Source organism: Pongo pygmaeus, chromosome 1 (genome assembly GCF_028885625.2).
Source record: "Pongo pygmaeus isolate AG05252 chromosome 1, NHGRI_mPonPyg2-v2.0_pri, whole genome shotgun sequence".
Classification (NCBI taxonomy): Eukaryota; Metazoa; Chordata; class Mammalia; order Primates; family Hominidae; genus Pongo; species Pongo pygmaeus.
Window position 1 is genome coordinate 204,520,208 of NC_072373.2, and position 18,928 is coordinate 204,539,135.

The 18,928-nt window shown below is 50.5% G+C and overlaps 2 protein-coding genes across 2 annotated transcripts in view; one reads left to right on the forward strand and one right to left on the reverse strand.

The window, feature by feature from the left end:
* Nucleotides 1-12,833, forward strand: part of CRYBG2 (crystallin beta-gamma domain containing 2) — a 34,915-nt gene extending 22,082 nt beyond the window's left edge. Inside the window, exons 18-23 of the mRNA XM_054499293.1 lie at nt 3,024-3,153; nt 5,768-5,907; nt 6,313-6,436; nt 10,385-10,543; nt 12,385-12,544; nt 12,652-12,833. Of these exons, the coding sequence (XP_054355268.1) occupies nt 3,024-3,153; nt 5,768-5,907; nt 6,313-6,436; nt 10,385-10,543; nt 12,385-12,544; nt 12,652-12,740 (802 nt within the window). The 3' untranslated portion in view covers nt 12,741-12,833. The remainder of the gene's footprint in view (nt 1-3,023; nt 3,154-5,767; nt 5,908-6,312; nt 6,437-10,384; nt 10,544-12,384; nt 12,545-12,651) is intronic.
* A 1,356-nt stretch (nt 12,834-14,189) lies between these two features.
* Nucleotides 14,190-16,813, reverse strand: CD52 (CD52 molecule). The gene is made up of 2 exons (XM_054499306.2): nt 16,657-16,813; nt 14,190-14,542 (listed from the first exon to the last, which is right to left on the reverse strand). The coding sequence occupies exons 1-2, from the start codon at nt 16,708-16,710 to the stop codon at nt 14,411-14,413; spliced, it is 186 nt and encodes a 61-aa protein (XP_054355281.1). The 5' UTR covers nt 16,711-16,813; the 3' UTR covers nt 14,190-14,410.
* Between the last annotated feature and the right edge of the window lie 2,115 nt (nt 16,814-18,928).

Sequence of the window (18,928 nt, forward strand, 5' to 3'; positions counted from 1 at the left end):
CACTGTGCCTGGCCTCTTGTGGTTCTTTTTGTCCTCAAGATATTCACCTATAACCTATTTGTTATGTATTAGTTCAAATTACTGTGTCTTAAACACATTTGAAATAATACTTTTGTGTATGTGGTTATGTCACCAACCTAATATACAATTAGTTTCATTAATTTAATTTATTTTCAGTTTTAAGGAATATTTTTCATTTTTATCGATTTCTGGATATGTTTTTGTTTTTGTTTGAGACAGGGTCTCACTTTCTCATTCAGGCTGGAGTGCAGTGGTGTGAACACTGCTCATTGCAGCCTTGACCTCTTGGGCTCAAGGGATTCTCCTATTTCAGCCTCCTGAGAAGCTGGGACCATAGGTGCATGCCACCGCGCCCGGCTAATTTTTTAACTTTTTTGTAGAGATGGGGGTCTCACTTTGTTACTTAGGCTGGTTTCAAACTTCTGGGCTCAAGCAATCCTCCCTTCTTGGTCTCCCAAAATGTTGGGATTACAGGTGTGAGCCACTGCACCTGGCCCTAATTCGGTTTTCCTATGAATAATTACCATGAAGCTGGGCACGGTGGCTCATGCCTGTAATCCCAGCACTTTGGGAGGCTGAGGCAGGAGTCCAGGAGTTCAAGAACCACCTGGGCAACATAAGGAGACCCTGTCTCCACAAAAAAAAATTTTTATTAGGTGGATGTGGTGTCAGGCACCTATAATACTACCTACTCAGGAGGCTGAGATGGGAGGATTGTTTGAGCCCAGGAGTTGGAGGCTGCAGTAAGCTATGATCACACCACTGCACTCCAGCCTGGGCAACAGAGTGAGATCTTATCTCTAAAATAATAATTATTACATGAAATATTTACATGGTTCTTGCCTTAGCTCAGGCTGATATCACAAAATACCATAGTCTGTGTGGTTTAAATAAGAGAAATTTATTCTCTCACAGTTCTGGAGACTAGGAAATTCAAGATCAAGGTGCTGGCCACTTCACTTCCCCAGTGAGGCCTTTCTTCCCGGCTTGCAGAAGGCCACCTTCTTGCTGTGTTCTCATGTAGTGAAGAGCGAGAGTATGAGCTCCCGTCTCTTCCTCTTCTTTTTTTTTTTTTTTTTTTTTTTTGAGGTGGAGTTTCACTCTTGTTGCCTAGGCTGGAGTGCAATGGCGCAATCTCGGCTCCCTGAAACCTCTGCCTCCCGGGTTTAAGCAACTCTCCTGCCTCAGCCTCTCGAGTACCTGGGATTATACGCATGCACCACCACACCCGGCTAATTTTTGTATTTTTAGTAGAGGTGGGGTTTCTTCACGTTGGTCAGGCTGGCCTCGAACTCCCGACCTCAGGTGATCTGCCCACCTCGGCCTCCCAAAGTGTTGGGATTACAGGCGAGAGCCACGGCACCCGGCCTCTTCCTCTTCTTTTAAGGACACTAATCCCATCATAGGGTCTCACCCTCATGACCCCCTCTAAACTGAATTACCTCCTAAAGGCCCCACCTCTGAATAACATTAGATTGAGGGTTATGGCTTTCGCATATGATTTTGGGAGGACACAGACATTCAGCCTATAACAGTTCTAAAGCCAATAGCTTTCATCTCTGTTCTTGCCAACTTTTTCCCTCTCTCCCCCATGTTAGAAATCTTTTTTTTTTTTTTTTTTGGTGTTTGGTGTATTCATCCACTGGCTTTTTTTGTTGTTGTTGTTAAGATATAAGCAAACATACACTCATAAATTTCCATATAACTATAGAAGCCAAATATTTATATATTTTTTTCCTTCTCCTCCATTTTGTTACACAAAAGGGAACATACTAACCGGTTTAATATAATAAAAAAGCACTAAATTGTACACTTTAAAAGTGTGAATTTTGGCCAGATGCAGTGGCTCATGCCTGTAATCCCAGCACTCTGGGAGGCCGAGGTGGGTGGATCACTTGAGGTTAGGAGCTCGAGACCAGCCTGGTCAACATGGTGAAACCCCATCTCTACTAAAAATACAAAATTAGCTGGGCGTGGTGGCGCATGCCTGTAGTCCCAGCTACTCGGGAGGCTGATGCAGGAGAATTGCTTGAACCCAGGAGGCGGAGGTTACGGTGAGCTGAGATCGCGCCTTTGCACTCCAGCCTGGGCAACAATAGGGAAACTCCGTCTCAACAACAATAACAACAAAAAGTGTGAATTTTATGGCATGTGAATTATATCTCAGTTTTTTAAAGGAAGTTTGCTATAAGCACTGTTATGCCCCTGCTTTTTTCATCTGTTTGGAGATCACTTTATATCCCTTTAAGAGCTCTTTTTCATTCCACTTAACTGCTGCATTATACTCCACTTTTTCTTTCTTTTTTTTTTTTTTGACACAGAGTTTCACTCTGTTGCCCAGGCTGGAGTGCAGTGGCGTGATCTCAGCTCACTGCAAGCTCCGCCTCCTGGGTTCATGCCATTCTCCTGCCTCAGCCTCCTGAGTAGCTGGGACTACAGGTGCCCGCCACCACGCCTGGCTAATCTTTTGTATTTTTAGTAGAGACGGGGTTTCACTGTATTAGCCAGGATGGTCTGGATCTCCTGACCTCGTGATCTGCCCGCCTCAGCCTCCCAAAGTGCTGGGATTACAGGCGTGAGCTGCCGCACCCAGCCCACTTTTTCTTAATTTATTCAGCTCCAATCCCCTATTGATGGACATCTGGGCTGCTTCCCCCCTTTGCTATTGCAGAAGTGCCATAATGAATAGCCCCCTGCATATGTTATTTCATGTTTTCAAAGGGTGTCCTTGGGATGGATTCCTAGGTATGAGATTGCTGAGTAATTACTCATGGAGTTTTGCCTAATATTGCCAAATTCCTCTCCATAGGGGCAGTATGATTTCATTCAGTCTTTTCTTAGGTCTGACCTCGTTCCCTGCTGCTGTAGTGCCTGTTCATCCCACCTTCCCTGGCACAGGGGATCATGATCAAGTCTGCATTCCCTCTTCTGTATCTCAGGGGAACCTGGGCAGGCTAAGGGCAGGTAGGCTCAGATACCCTCCATTTCTTCCCCTTCCGCAGCTGGATCCTGTTTGATGAGAAGAACTTCGAGGGTGACCAGCACATTCTCTCTGAGGGCGAGTTCCCCACTCTCACGGCCATGGGCTGCCTAGCCTCCACAGTCCTGGGCTCTCTCCAGAAGGTATCCCTGGTGAGTTTCCATGTCTGGTTCCAGGCAATCCCGGAAGCAGAAGTTGCTGCTGTGGGAGTTCTGCACAGAACCTGTGTGCTGGTGCAGGGGTTGATTCCAGTATTTTTAGAACCGCCCCAGGTCCCCTTGACTCTGGGGCTGTAAAGCCAGTTTAGTTTGCTAGCTCTTCATTGAGCACCCACTGAGACAGGACCTGGGGACATGGAGAGAAATCAGACACAGCCCTGCCTGTAAGGAACCCATGGTCCCATAGACATAAAGATTACATGCAGAGTGGTGCATCCAGATACAGAAGTCGTGTGGGGATGGTGGGACTAACACTCAGGGCTGGGTGGGGCAGGGGCCAGTGCTGCCAAGGTGATGTTCCATGCAGGGAGGAGTGACAGGACCAGCTAGAAAGATGGCACTGCCTGCTGCAGACCAATGAGAAGGCAAGGCAGTGGGGTTGCAGCTACAATGACCCAGAATGAATTGTGATGTCCTCCACCTAGGAAGAGATGGATGGAAGTGACAGGGCCACAATAAGGGGCTAGCATCTGTAGGACTTGGTGACTGACTGTGTGGCCAGTGGGGGCAGAACCCAGTCAGAACAGGTGATGCTTACTGAGTGCATAGTATGTGCCAGGAGGTGTTTAAAAGGCTTCCTACCAGCCAGGCATGGTGGCTCATGCCTGTAATCCCAGCACTTTGAGAGGCCAAGGCAGGTGGATCACCTGAGGTGAGGAGTTCAAGACCAGCCTGGCCAACATGGTGAAACCCCATCTCTACTAAAAATACAAAAATTAGCTGGGTGTGATGGTGCATGTCTGTAATCCCAGCTACTTGGGAGGCTGAGACAGGAGATTCGCTTGAACCCAGGAGGCAAAGGTTGTAGTGAGGCCAGATAGTGCCACTGTACTCCAGCCTGGGTGACAGAACAAGACTCTGTCTCAAAAAAAAAAAAAAAAAAAAAGCTCACCACGTATACTAAAGACTTTTAATCTTCTCCACAACGCTGAGAGGTGTGTTACCATTATTATCTCCCTTTTCCAGATGTGGAAACTAAGCCACAGGCTCCAGGTTACATAGTTGGTAACAGGCAAAGCCAGGCTCTCCCCCAGGCAGCTGGTTCTGGGGTCCAAGTCCCTTGCAATGACACGCTGGGCTCTGAAGACAAATAAACCTGGTTCTGAAGCCCAGCTTTAGGGCTCTGAGCAAGCGATTTACCCTCTCCAGCTTGTTTCCTCCCTATTAAGTGGGGGATAATAATAGCTTCTACCTTATGGGGTTGTTGAAGAGTTATAATGAGATCAGGTAAAGTGCTTGGCATAACATGGCCTATAGTAAACCCTGATGAATGTGAGCTGCTATTATTATCAGTATTATTATTGTTGTTATTGTTATCATGAAGATGAAAAGGAGAAATCTAGAATGAGGCCAGGTGCAGTGGCTTGTACCTATAATTCTAGCACTTTGGGCCGGGCGTGTTGGCTCACGCCTGTAGTTCCAGCACTTTGGGAAGCCAAGGCGGGCAGATCATGAGGTCAGGAGTTTGAGACTAGCCTGGCCAACGTGATGAAACCCTGTCTCTACAAAAATTAGCCGGGCATGATGGCACATGCCTGTAATCCCAGCTACTTGGGAGGCTGAAGCAGAAGAATTGCTTGAACTTAAAAGGTGGAGGTTACAGTGAGCTGAGATTGCGCCACTGCCCTCCAGCCTGGGTGACAGAGTGAGACTCCATCTCAAAAAAATTAAGTAAATAAATTCCAGCACTTCAGGAGGCTAAGGCAGGAGGATCACTTGAGCCTAGGAGTTTGAGACCTGCCTGGGCAACATGGTGAGACCCTGTCTCTACAAAAAATTAGCTGGGCATGGTAGCATGTGCCTGTAGTCCCAGCTACTCAGGAGGCTGAGGTGGGAGGATCGCTTTAGCCCAGGAAGTCGAGGCTACAGTGAGCCGTGATTGCGCCACTGCACTCCAGCCTGGGCAACAGAGCGAGACCCTATCGCAAAAAAAAAAAAAAAAAATCTGGGCTGGGCATGGTGGCTCACTCCTGTAATCCCAGCACTTTGGCAGGCCAAGGAGGGCAGATCACCTGAGGTCAGGAGTTTGAGACCAGCCAGACTAACATGGCAAAACCCCGTCTCTACTAAAAGTACAAAAATTAGCCGGGTGTGGTGATGCGTGCCTGTAATCCCAGCTACTCAGGAGGCTGAGGCAGAAGAATTGTTTGAACCCGGGAGGCAGAGGTTGCAGTGAGCCGATATTGCACCACTGTACTACAGCCTGGGCGACAAGAGCGGGACTCTGTCTCAAAAAAAAAAAAAAAAAGCCTAGAATAAGCCCCAGGTTTCCATCCTGGCTCAGAGTGCCAGGTTAGTTCTGAGAAGTGCTATTTACTGGAGAGGAGGTTTGAGGGGGAAACTGGGGACCCAGCCTAGCGCTTACTGCCTCTGAGAATCGGGAGCACTCAGCTGGCAGCGTCCAAGAGTCAGTGGCCCTGCAGAACTGAGCTCAGGAGGGAAGAAGGCGTGACATACAGATCTGGGAGTCGGGGTGTCTGGGATTGTGGGGCTGTGTCTGGGACTTGGGCTCTCAGAGCCTCACCCTCTTCTGTCTCCTGGGCCCCAGCACTTTTCAGAGCCTTCGATTTTCCTGTATGGACTCGAGTGCTTCGAGGGGAAGGAGATCGAGCTCAGCAGGGAGGTGCGGAGCCTGCAAGCTGAGGGCTTCAACAACCATGTGCTGTCCGTGCGGATCAAGGGGGGCGTGTGAGTGCTGAGGAGAGGCACGGGTGCGGGGGCTGCTGGTGGAGATGAGTCGTGGCAAGACGGAGATCCTGGGGGTCTCTGGCCTCTTTCCTCTCCCCACTTTTCCCCCACTCCCCTCCAAGCCAGGAAAGAGGGAGAAGTGCAGACTGAGAAGGGTCACTGGCTCTCAGGGCTTAGACTCCAGCTTGGTGGGCTTCTCAGATCCTACTTTACCCTGAAAACCCCAAATCTACTTCCCAGCCTCCCTCTCCGCCCTGGGAACCCTATTCCAGGCAGAGGAATCCCTGCATGGGAGAAGAGGAGGTGGAGAATGTTTTGACATCTCTGTGTCTCCTCCTCCACCTGTCTGCCTGTCTGTCTGTGTATCTGGGCTCTTCTCTGTGTCCCTGACACCTGCTGGCCCAGTTGGGTGCTATGTGAACACAGTGACTTCCGGGGCCGCCAGTGGCTGGTGGGAAGCTGCGAGATCACCAACTGGCTGACCTACAGCGGCACCCAGAGGGTGGGCTCCCTCTACCCCATCAAGCAGGTGGGTAGCGTGGCTGGAGCTGAGCGTGTCTGGGGCTGAGCATGTCTGGGCAGGCCTTTCTGGATGAGTGTCTAGCTGTGTGTTTCCCAAACGCAGCATTTGTGTACTTTTGTCACAACTTTTGCCACATCGTCATTCCTCTTGAGCCATTGTCTACTTAATATTTTTCTCTAGATTAACTCTCTTTTTAAAAGTCTTTTAATTAATTTTTATTTCTCAAAAAAGCTTTTTTTTCTCTTTCTCTTTTTTTTTTTTTTTTTTTTTGAGACAGAGTCTTGCTCTGTCACAAAGGCTGGAGCACAGTGGCAACATCCTGGCTCACTGCAACCTCCACCTCCCGGGTTTAAGTGCTTCTTGTGCCTCAGCCTCCCAAGTAACTGGGACCACAGGCACGTGCCACCACGCTCAGCTAATTTTTGTATTTTTAGTAGAGGCAGAGTTTCACCATGTTGGCCAGGCTGGTCTCGAACTCCTGACCTCAAGTGATCCACCTGCCTCGGCCTCCCAAAGTGCTGGGATTACAGACGTGAGCCACCATGCCCAGCCCTTTTTTTTTTTTTTTTTTTTTTTTTTGAGATGGAGTTTTGCTTTTGTTGCCCAGATTGGAGTGCAATGGCACGATCTCGGCTCACTGCAATCTCCACCTCCCAAGTTCAAGTGATTCTCCTACCTCATCCTCCGAAGTAGCTGGGATTACAAGCTTGTGCCACCACATCTGGCTAATTTTTGGGGGTATTTTTGTTTTTTGAGATGGAATCTCGCACTGTCACCTGGGCTGAAGTGCAATGGCGTGATCTCGGCTCACTACAACCTCTGCCCCCTGAGTTCAAGCAATTCTCCTGCCTCAGACTCCCAAGTAGCTGGGATTACAGGTGCCCACCACCACACCCGGCTAATTTTTGTATTTTTAGTAGAGACGGGGTTTCACTGTGTTGGCCAGGTTGGTCTCGAATGCCTGACCTTGTGATCTGCCCACTTTGGCCTCCCAGAGTGCTGGGATTACAGGCATGAGCCACTGCGCCTGGCTAATTTTTGTATTTTTAGTAGAAATGGGGTTTTATCATGTTGGCCAGGCTGGTCTTGAGCTCCTGACCTCACGTGATCTGCCCACCTTGGCCTCCCAAAGTGTTGGGATTACAGGCATGAACCACTGTGCCTAGCCCCAGCCCAGTTTTTATTTAGTTTTCTGAGTCTATGCTTGTGCCTTCAACACTTTCATAACGATTTTCAGCTGCTGCATAAGGAAAGCGGGCTTGCCTGTCACAAACACATTTAGCATACCTGGAACCACTGTACGCCCTCCTGACATGTTTTTTGTTTTGGACAATCTCATAAGAACTTTAGACCTCACAGCATGAACCCCTTGAAGTCTGCCTGAGCACAAGCCACATGCAGATTTTGGTGCTTTCCCAAATTTGTTGGTATAAAGGTCAACAATTCTATTACCAGGGGCTCAGGACAGCCTAGTTTTGTTAGAGGCTGTACCGTAGGAAGGCCTATGACACTATGTCAAATGCTGGAACATTCTGAGTGCCTCTAGACAATATCCCCAGAAGAGGAAAAAGAAAAAAATCACATTTTTTTTTTTACTTTATCCTTGTCCTAAGGAATAATATCCATAAAGTCATGAGTTTGAGGTGTATATATGATTTTCTTTTTTTTTTTTTTTTTTTTTTTTTTGAGACAGAGTCTTCTCACTCTGTCGCCCAGGCTGGAGTGCAGTGGCGCGATCTCGGCTCACTGCAAGCTCCGCCTCCCGGGTTCATGCCATTCTCCTGCCTCAGCTTCCTGAGTAGCTGGGACTACAGGCACCCGCCACCACGCCCAGCTAACTTTTTTGTATTTTTAGTAGAGACGGGGTTTCACCATGTTAGCCAGGATGGTCTCTATCTCCTGACCTCATGATCCGCCCGTCTCAGCCTCCCAAAGTGCTGGGTTTACAGGCGTGAGCCACCATGCCCAGCCTGATTTTTTTTCTTAATAGATACATACCATTAATACATGTAATGGCAATGTAATACATGTAATGGTAATACATGTAATGGTAATGTAATGGTAATACATGTAATGGTAATGTAATAAAGACATTACCATTAATTTTTCAAAAATGAGTTTATAGGCTGGGTGCGGTGGCTCACACCTGTAATTTCATCACTTTGGGAGGCCGAGGATGGAGGGTTGCTTGAGCCCAGGAGTTAGAGACAAGCCTGGGCAACATGGCGAGACCCCATCTCTACAAAAAATACAAAAGAAATGAGCTAGGTGTGATGGCTTGTGCTATATCCCAGCTACTCGGGAGGATCACCTGAGCCCAGGAGTTTGAGGCTGCAGTGAGCCATGATGGCTCCACTGGCACTCCAGCCTGGGTGACAGAGAGAGACCCTGTCTCAAAAAAAAAAAAATTTAACCACATAGGACTGAAAGTGATCTCATGGACCACCCACTGGTAGTAAGCATACCTCACTTGGGGAAGCACTGCCTGCATATGTGTTTCTGTATGTCCGTGCCTGCATGTCTGAACATCAGTATCATTAATGCACATGTGCAGATAAATGGTAAGGCCATGGGCTCTGTGTGTATGTGTGTGCGCATGCATGTTCCCATCTGAGAGTATTTCTGTGCTCATCAGGTTATTTGTGTCCATGCATCTGTGTGCTCTGGTGATGACCTGTGTGTGTGTGTGTGTGTGTATCTGTGGGAGTGCATTCTTTTTTTTATTTTTATTAATTTATTCATTTTTGAGATGGAGTCCTACTCTGTCACCCAGGCTGGAGTGCAGTGGTGTAATCTCGGCTCACTGCAACCTTCATCTCCCGGGTTCAAGCGATTCTCCAGCCTCAGCCTCCCGAGTAGCTGGGATTACAGGCGTGTGCCACCACGCCTGGCTAATTTTTTTGTATTTTTGGTAGAGACAGGGTTTTGCCATGTTGGCCAGGCTGACCTCGAACTCCTGACCTCAGGTGATCCACCCACCTCGGCCTCCCAAAGTGCTGCTATTATAGGCGTGAGCCTCCGCGCCTGGCTGGGAGTGCATTTATGACTGCGCATGCTTGTACTTGTGACACCATTGATAGTGTGTGTATCTTTGTATAAGGATATTTGTGTAGTTCTCGTATTCAAGACTCATAACATCATTGCTGGGAGAAATCTTGGAGATTATCTCCACCCCTCACATTTTACAGATGGGGAAATAAAGGCTCAGAGAAGTGGACACGGATTTGCTCTGCAATCTTGGGCAAGTACTGTACCTCCTTAGACCTTCGTTTCCTCGTCTTTAAAATGAGGATAACACGTGTCATGGGTCTGTTTTGAGGATTGAAGATAATGTAGGTAAAACCCTTAGAACAGTGCTTGAGTGAGTCAGCTCTCAACAAACGTTAGCTGTGATTATTGTTATTACTATTATTACTTTTGCTACCATCTAAGAGCTCCAGCTGATTTATGGCAGAGCCATGTCTGATGTCTGACAGTCCAGTGTCCACCCCATCAGGAACTCTCTTCAACACAGGTGTGTGTGCATTTCTTTCTGTAAGTGTGGGTGCACATCTGTATGCCCACACACATCCACGCTTTTAGCAAGCAGAACTGCCTGGTATGGAGTAGACTGCATGGATCTATGGTTAGAACATGTGAGTTGGATGGCTGCATGTATCCATGTGTTTGTGTCTTCTGTGAACTTCTGTGCCACCATGTGGACCAGAGGTGTATCTGTCAGTTTGTCCCTCTGCACACATCTGTGGGTACCTCTATGACCATGGAACTGTGTGTGTGTGATACATGTGCTCTCTGTAAGTGTGTGTAAAGAAGCGGTGACTTAGAGTCAAGGAAAGTTTGGGGACAAGTATCAGGCTTGGGAGCCTGATACTGGACAGTCCAGAGTTGAGGGTACTGGGGGCCCAGGTCATCCCTCCCTGGCACCCCTGACTCTCAGCCTCTTTCTGCCACCAGCGCCGGGTTTATTTCCGCCTCTGGAATGCAGCACTGGGGGGATTCCTGGCAGTGCCGGACCACGTGGAGGACATGAAGGCAGGCCGTGTGGTGGTCTCCGACCCCCGAGCTGGAGGTAGCTGCATCTGGTACTACGAGGATGGGATGCTGAAGAACCAGGTATTGATACAGGGGCTGGCACAGGGACACCCTGGCCCTAGGCATTTGCAGGTCCACTCTGGGGAGTCCCAGCCCAATCAGGAACACAGAGGGATGCACACAGAAGCCAGGACCCTGCGGAGGGGGGGAGTGCAGACTGTGTCCCCCTGGGCAAGTCATGCTCTTCTCTGGGCCTCAGTCTGCAAAAACAAGAGCAATGAAATGGGTGCTTCTAAGGGACCTCCCAGCTCTGATGCCCATGACAGAACTTGAGCCCTATTAACAATGGTAGATTTGGCCAGGCATGGTGGCTCATGCCTATAATCCCAACACTTTGGAAGGCCAAGGCAGGAGGATTGCTTGAGGACAGGAGTTTGAGGCCAAACAAAAAATTAACTGGGTGTGGTGGTGCATGCCTCTAGTCCCAGGTACTCAAGAGGCTGAGGTGGGAGGCTTGAGCCCAGGAGTTAGAGGCTGCAGTGAGCCAGGATTGCGCCACTGCACTCCAGCCTTGGTGACAGCACAAGACCTGGTCTCAAAAAAAAAAACAAAAATAAAAATAAGAAAAAAGGTAGATTTACTCCACACACATTTCTTGAGTACCTACTATGTGTCAGGCTCTGTTCTAGATGCTGGGGATACAGCAGTTATAGACAGAATGGACACCTGCCCTCCTGAAGCTTACATCCTAGCGGGGAGAGATAGACAGAAATAACTTAAATGGGCAGAATGTCTTAGTGTCTTAGAGGATGAAAGTTCAATAGAGGAAGATAAATCATGAAAGGGGAATAGGCCAGGCTCAGTGGCTCACGCCTATAATCACAGCACTTTGAGAAGCTGAGTGAGGCAGGAGGATCTCTTGAGCTCGGGAGTTCAAGACCAGCCTGGGCAGCATAATGAGATGCCATCTCCACAAAAAATAAAAAAACTAGCCGGATGTGGTGGCATGCACCTGTAGTCCCAGCTACTCAGGAGGCTGAGGTGGGAGGATTACGTGGGCCCAGGAGATTGAGGCTGCGGTAAGCTATGATCACAGCACTGCACACCAGCCTGGGCAACAGAGGGAGACTCTGTCTCCCAAAAAAAAAAAGAAGGAGAATAGGAAGTATCAGGTATAGTAAAGGCTTCTTAGGAGCCTTTCCTAAGAAGATGACATTTGAGGGAGGCAGCCGTGCAGATATCTGAGGGAAGAGTGTTCCAGGCAGAGGGAACAGCCAGTGCAAAGGCCATGAGGAAGGAACATGCCTGGGATTTTTCTGGGCTAGCAAGGCTAGCTGGGTGGCTAGAGTGAGTTGAGTGAGGGGGAGGTAGCAGGAGATGAGGCCAGAAAGGTTATGGGGACTGTAGGTCTTTGTAGGCCATTGAGAGGTTTTATCTTTTACTTAGAATGAGAGAGATGGCTGACCACATGCCAGGCTCTGCATTGAGTTCTTCACACAAATGCCTCCTATAATCTTTAGTCTAGAGTACTGTGGGGCAGGTCTTTTTATACTCCCCATTTTACAGGTGAGGAAACCAGAGCATACAGAGGTTAGGTAATTTGCTGAAAGTCACACAGCTAGTAAATGTGTAGAGATTTGTCTGATGCTAAAGCCTATGCTTTGGAAGCCAATCATGGAAGGATTCCTGGAGGAGTTAATATTTTTCTAGCCCTTTTATGTTTTCTCACACTGAACCCTCGCAAAAGCCAGCATTTGGGGATTCCCATCCCCAGGGAAACTGAAGCTGAGGAGGATTAAGAGACTTGCCCAGGGCCACAGTCCCTAAGAGCCAGGATTCGGAGCAGATGGGTCAAGGGTTTCTTGGGTACGGTAGAGTCCCTGTGGGGAGGAACAATGCCTGATGACCTCCTGGGGCCTCAGATGGCCCCCACAATGAGCCTGCAGGTGATTGGACCCCCTAGCTCAGGCTCCAAGGTGGTGCTGTGGGCCGAGAGCCGCCTGCCACGCCAGACGTGGAGCATCAGTGAATCGGGCCACATCTGCAGCCAGATGTTCGAAGGCCAGATCCTGGATGTGAAGGGTAAGGTGGGATGTATGGGGGAGAGGGCTCCTGAGGGGGCTGAGAACCATGGAGTCCCAGCTCTCTCTGACTATCTCCCTATCTTTTAATCCTCATCCCACCCCCAGGAGGCCGGGGCTACGACCGGGACCACGTGGTGCTATGGGAGCCGGATGAGGACAGAGCATCCCAGATCTGGACCATCCATGTGCTTTGAACCTTTTCCCCTCACCCTCCAGCCCTGGAGGCTTTTGCTGGGATGAATGTTTTTATAGGGTTTTTGTTGTAACATAAGCTATTTTCTAATATGCTGCCAGGTACCCTTGTCTCTGTGCACCTTGATATTTCGGGGTGGGGTGGGGATTTGTTCACCTGCCTTCTTCCCTGGCGCTCAGGCTGGCTTCTTCCCTCCAGGCTCCAGCTTTGGGGTTCAGATGTTAGACTTCCTTCTGCCATCAGAGGGCGCCCTGGGACCAGACTAACTGGGGCACGTAGTCTCGCGCAGCCACCCAAATGAAGTGTTGTGAGAGCGGGCTCTGAGCTGGGCGGGGTCCTAGGCTGTGCGGGCACAGACACAAACCGAGCCTTTCGGTCCCTGTCCTTAGGGAACTCACAGTCCCACAGAGGATCCTGACAGGTAGGGTGATGCATCCATGAGAAGGGAGGAAAGAAGTAGAGGGACTCACACAGCAGGAACGTCACCCCCACAAGGGGTGCAGGGCAGGCTGAGATGTCCCTCTGCACACATCAGGGACCTGCAGCTGAGATGTTAGGGTGGGAAGGAGTTAGCCAGGCTCCAGGAGACAGAGAAAGAATATTCTAGGGATGCATACGAGTCCAGGGTGAAAACGTGGAGGTTAGTGTGATGGGGGTGCAGTGGGCCAGGCACGGGAGATGAGTATGAGCCACACCCTGAAGGGCTGTGCCCCCAGGGCTCTGCTGCACTCACCCCAACTCTAGTCTTAGAGAAGCCAGGACAGGGCGTCTAGGTCTCTAACCCAGCTCAGAGAGGGCAGGACATAGAAGAGGGGGAGCTCCCTCTGTCCCTGGAGGTCCTCAAGGAAGAAGCCAAGGTGGGAGGGGCCCTTGGGGGGTGCCCTGGGGCTCCCTTCCATCTCTGCAGCACCCACCTCCGATGCCCCAAGCCCCAGAGGGTGGGAGTGGTCAGAGCAGCTGCTTGCCCTTCCTGCCTTCCCAGCCCCTGGGCCAGCATGGGAGGTAGACAGCCACCCATCATCATTCTCCAGCCCCAGATGCCTGTGGGGCTGGTTTGCTGGGGATCTAAAGACCTTGTTGAGGGGTGTCCCTGGGACTGGGGATCTCCCTGGATCTGTCATTCTGAAGATACCCAGGTATGGGGTAGGGGCTCTCTGAGCCTGGGATGTCCAGGGTGGTGGCATCTCTAGTACCATCATTCCCAAACACCCAGGGATGGGTGAAGCAAACGCAACTGCAGGGTTGGTGAGGCTGCCAGGTTCTGGGCCTTGTCCCTGTGATGTGCTTCTAAGGGGAGGGGCCCTCAGCATTGGAATTTAGGTAGGGAAGCTGGGGGCTGCTCCCTGGTGCCTACTTCCCTGCTGATGGGAACATGGGAAACTCCCTGGTGCTGCTGCACAGCTGGCTCTCGGGGCGTAGGGATGTCCAGTAACCACACGCAGGACCCCACTGCAAGTACAAGGGTAACTTTATTGACCCCCAGCTGGGCACTGCTTGGCCCCTACATCATTACCCCCCTACTTTGGCTGTTGCCCCCATGGCACTGTCTGTCAACTTCTACAACCTGGTGATGTCTGGCATCAACCCCTCCCAAGGATGGAGGGGATCCTCTTGTGAGTGATGGTGGCAGCTATTTCAGGGGGCACAGGGCTAAGGCTGAGACGTGTCACCTCAACTGAAGCAGAAGAGGTGGATTACGGCATTGGCCACGAAGAGAAGGAGAATGCCTCCGCTCATGTTGCTGGATGCTGGGGCGCTGCTGGTTTGGCTGGTGCTGTTTTGTGCTGAGACTCCAGTTTGTATCTGCAGGAGGAGAAGTGGGATAAGCTCAGGGGACTTTTTTTTTTTTTTTTTTGAGGCGGAGTCTCAGTCTGTCACCCAGGCTGGACTGCAGTAGTGCGATCTCGGCTCACTGCATCCTCCACCTCCCAGGCTCAAGTGATTCTCCTGCCTCAGCCTCCTGAGTAGCTGGGACTACAGGCACGTGCCCCCACGCCTGGCTAATTTTTCTATTTTTAGTAGAGACGGGGTTTCACCATGTTGGTCAGGCTGGTCTCGAACTCCTAACCTGGTGATCCACCCGCCTCGGCCTCCCAAAGTACTGGGATTACAGGCGTGAGTCACCGTACCCAGCCCTCAGGGGACTTTTGAATCTCGTGTTTGATATTTAAAGATGCAGTCCCCTTTCTACCCTCCCTGCCCTCAATCCGCCCGCCTCAATAAAACAGTCCTCAGTTCTGTCCCATGTGACCACTTCTTCTTCCACAGGTCCTGTCAGGATGTTTGGCTGCTTCCTGCTTTGACACAAGCAGGGACAGAGGTGATCACTGCCCCCGCCCACCCCCTCTCACAGAACCTTTCTGTTTTTTTGAGATAGAGTTTCGCTCTTTTGCCCAGGCTGGAGTGAAGTGGCATGATCTCGGCTCACTGCAACCTCCACCCCCGGTTTTGAGCGATTCTCCTGCCTCGACCTCCCAAGTAGCTGGGATTATAGGCACCCGCCATCACGCCCAGCTAATTTTTTTTTTTCCGAGACAGAGTCTCGCTCTGTCGCCCGCCCAGGCTGGAGTGCAGTGGCGCGATCTCGGCTCACTGCAAGCTCCACCTCCGGGTTCACGCCATTCTCCTGCCTCAGCCTCTCGAGTAGCTGGGACCACAGGTGCCCGCCACCATGCCCGGCTAATTTCTTTTTGTATTTATGGTGGAGACGAGGTTTCAACGTGTTAGCCAGGATGGTCTCCATCTCCTGACCTCATGATCCGCCCGCCTCAGCTTCCCAAAGTGCTGGGATTACAGACGTGAGCCAGCGCACCCGGCTCGCCCAGCTAATTTTTGTATTTTTAGTAGAGATGGGATTTTGTCATGTTGGCCAGGGTGGTCTTGAGCTCCTGACCTCAGGTGATCCGCCTGCCTCGGCCTCCCAAAGTGCTGGGATTACAGGCGTGACCCACCGTGCCCGGTCACAGAACCTTTCTTTTCACCTCTCCCCAGCCACCAGCCCTTCTGGCATAGAGGGAGACAGGGGAGCCCTAGCCCTTGACCTTCCTAGCCTGGCAAAGGGCTTAGCTTCCCTGAGCCTCAGTTTCCTCTTCTGAGTGGGGAGAAGTTCATCACAGTTGTGAAGGTCATATGAGCCGGGGCTGAGTGAGAAAGCAGTTGGCACAGCGTGGGTGGCTGGATATGGGGTGGGGAAGTGGCCAGATGGTGATCAAGCTGTCCTTAATGCTTGATGGAGCTGCAACTAGAACTGTTCTTGATGGAGATTAAGCTGGTTTTGATGGTGATCAAGGTGTTCTTGATCAAGAACTTGATGGCTCCGGTCTGCTGTACTGACTCCCCTCTGGGCACCTGGGATGCTACCAAAGCTGCCTCCTGGAATAGCAGTCACTTTTGAGACTCCAGTTGTTTCTGAAATGGGAGAGTCCTGTCTTCTTTGCATTCCTGAACATCCAGGCTTCTCTCTGGCAGGGGAGTGGGGGTTGGAGTGTCCCCTGTCACCTCCATAACCACAGCAGACTCCACTTGGACATCTCCTGGCCTCTCCCCAAAGGACCATCTCTCCAGACTCCCTGTGGGCTGATGCCTTCCTCACTCAGGGTTGTCTTCCCAAGTCTCTTAGTTCTCTATTATTCCACAGCACCCCTTGGGTGCCCCAATGCGCCTGGCACCCTGTAAGTGCTCCCCAGCTGTGGATACAGGTTTCTCTCAGGGCAGCCCACAAGCAGTGCAGCCCCAGCCAGAAGAGCTGGAAGGCTGGGTGGCCAGGCCCACTGTGTCCCCGATTTTCCTGTTGGAGTCCATCTGCTGTGCTCTCAGGAGAGAAGGCTGGGTCTCCGGGAGCTCACATCCTGTATGCCCTCCCTCCATGCCAAGCAACTTTGGGGAGTCCTGGCAGTGGTGCCAGACATTGCTCTTACCTGTACCATAACCAGGAGGCTGATGGTGAGTAGGAGGAAGAGGAAGCGCTTCATTTTGGTAAGATCTTGGTGGCTGTCTTGGTAGCAGCTTTTTAGGTGATCTCAGGGCTGTCTGGAGGCTTCTTTTGGCTTGGCTGCTTTTGAACCAGGAGGCAGAGGAGGCGGGGGTGAGGTAGGGAGAGGAAGGAGGGCCTACAAGGTGGAGGAGGGGTGTGGCTTCCTTTCTGCAGATCTGGGGGTGGATAATACCAGGCCCTAGGTTCTAAGGCCCTGGCTGAGGGAGCAGGCTAGATCGCATGAGATAGGAGAGAGGTCAATCCAGAGGCAACGGTGGGAGTAAGTAGGGCCCGAGGCTTGGAATCATGCATCCTGCAGGCTGAATCCTGGTTTAATCACTGACCAGCTCTGAGACCCTGGGCCAGAAACTCTACCTCTCTGACCCTTTAACAAAAGAACTGCCGGATTACATGTGATTACATGTAATAATAACCAATTTAAAAAGAGCCAGCACATAGCAGATATTTCGTAAATGAGTTTGTTGTTTCAAGAAGATTGGAGCAGAGTATAGGAGCTGAAGGAGAAAGGCTAGGATAGATTTAGGTTTCAAGGGAAGGTTGTAGATGGGCTGCAGGTTCTGAATGAAAGCTTGGGAAATGTTTAGATTGTGGAAGGGCTGGTGGATTTCTGTGAAGGTGCTGGAGGTGAGGAATCGGGAAGCCTGGTTTCAGTTGGGCTTTCCCTCTCTAGGCCTCAGTTCCTCATTTCAAGGAACAACTGGGAAGACTGAAATAGATTATTTCTGAAGTTTGTTAAGACCTAGTGTTTTGTTGTTGTTGTTGTTGTTTTTTTTAAACAGAGTTTTGCTCTGTGCACTGGCATGATCTCGGCTTACTGCAACCTCCACCTCCTGGGTTCAAGCAATTATCCTGCCTTAGCCTCCCGCATAGCTGGGACTACAGGTGTGTGCCACCATGCCTGGCTAATTTTTTTTTTTTTTTTTTTTTTTTTTTTAGTAGAGATGGGGTTTCACCATGTTGGCTAGGCTGGTCTCGAATGCCTGACCTCAAGTGATCCGCCTGCCTCGGCCTCCCAAAAGTGCTGGGATTACAGGCATGAGCCACCACGCCCAGCCAAGACCTAGCATTTTGTGATTTGGGTAGAGAAAGTAGCAAGCAGATGGGTTGTTTGTATTAGCTGAGGATGAATGGGAGGGGAGCAAGGGAAAGGACAAGCGGGTGACTAAGCTGCAGTGGAAGGGGACTGGGGTGAGGGGGTGGCTGTGAGGGCCCAAGGAGGGGTGGGCGGATGAGAGGAATCCCAAAGCTGCCTGGACAGTGCTCCATGCTTTATGCATTCCCTCACTTGATTCCCTCTGTGGTGCCCTGCAGCAGGTGTTATGTTTATCCCCATTTGACTGGTGAAAAAACTGAGGCTTAGATGTTAAGTGACTTGCTAAGATCGTAAATGGTGGAGCCAGTCTCATTTGACCTTGAATCCAGGTCTGTCTGAAGCCACAGCCGTGTATGTAACCTCTGGGGCTGTCCTAGAATTCACCCATTAAGTCTTGATTCCCTGCCACTCCTGCCCCCTCCCCTACACCAACTCCCCCCAGGCCCCAGGAAGTGGTCACCACAACCCCAGCTCTGGCCCACTCTCCCTTCACACTCTCCCTTCCTTGGTCTACTTTAGGCCTCATTTACATGCTAGGTAGTAAAGGGAAAACTCCCCTCACTTCTCTTCTATTGTTTTGGGCCTTGTGTTGCAAGCCCAGGGGAGATCTGGCTGAGGCTGGGTCCAAAGAAAAAAACAGAGGCCGGGCATGGGGGCTACGCCTGTAATCCTAGCAGTTTGGGAGGCTGAGGTGGGCAGATAACTTGAGCACAGGAGTTTGAGACCACCCAGGCAACATAGGGAGGCCCCATCTCTCAAAAAAAAAAAAAAAAAAATTAGCCGGGCATAGTGGCACAAACCTATAGCCTCAGCTACTTGGGGGCTGAGGCAGGAGGATTGCTTGTGCCTGGGAGGTCCAGGCTGCAATGAGCCATGATTGTGCCACTGCACTCCAGCCAGGGTGACAGAGCAAGACCCTGTCTCAAAAAAAAAAAAAAAAGAAAGAAAAAGGGGCCAGGGAACAGTGGCTCATGCCTGTAATCCCAGCATTTTGGGAGGCCGAGGTGGGTGGATCACCTGAGGTCAGGAGTTCGAGACCAGCCTGGCCAACATGGTGAAACCCTGTCTCTACTAAAAATACAGAAATTAGCCCGATGTGCTG

Coding starts and splice junctions, on each gene's coding strand:
- CD52 (XM_054499306.2), bottom strand. CDS start 16,710: ATGAAGCGCTTCCTCTTCCTCCTACTCACCATCAGCCTCCTGGTTATG. Junction 14,543..16,656: donor GCCTCCTGGTTATGGTACAG/GTAAGAGCAATG, acceptor CTCCTCCTGCAG/ATACAAACTGGAGTCTCAGC.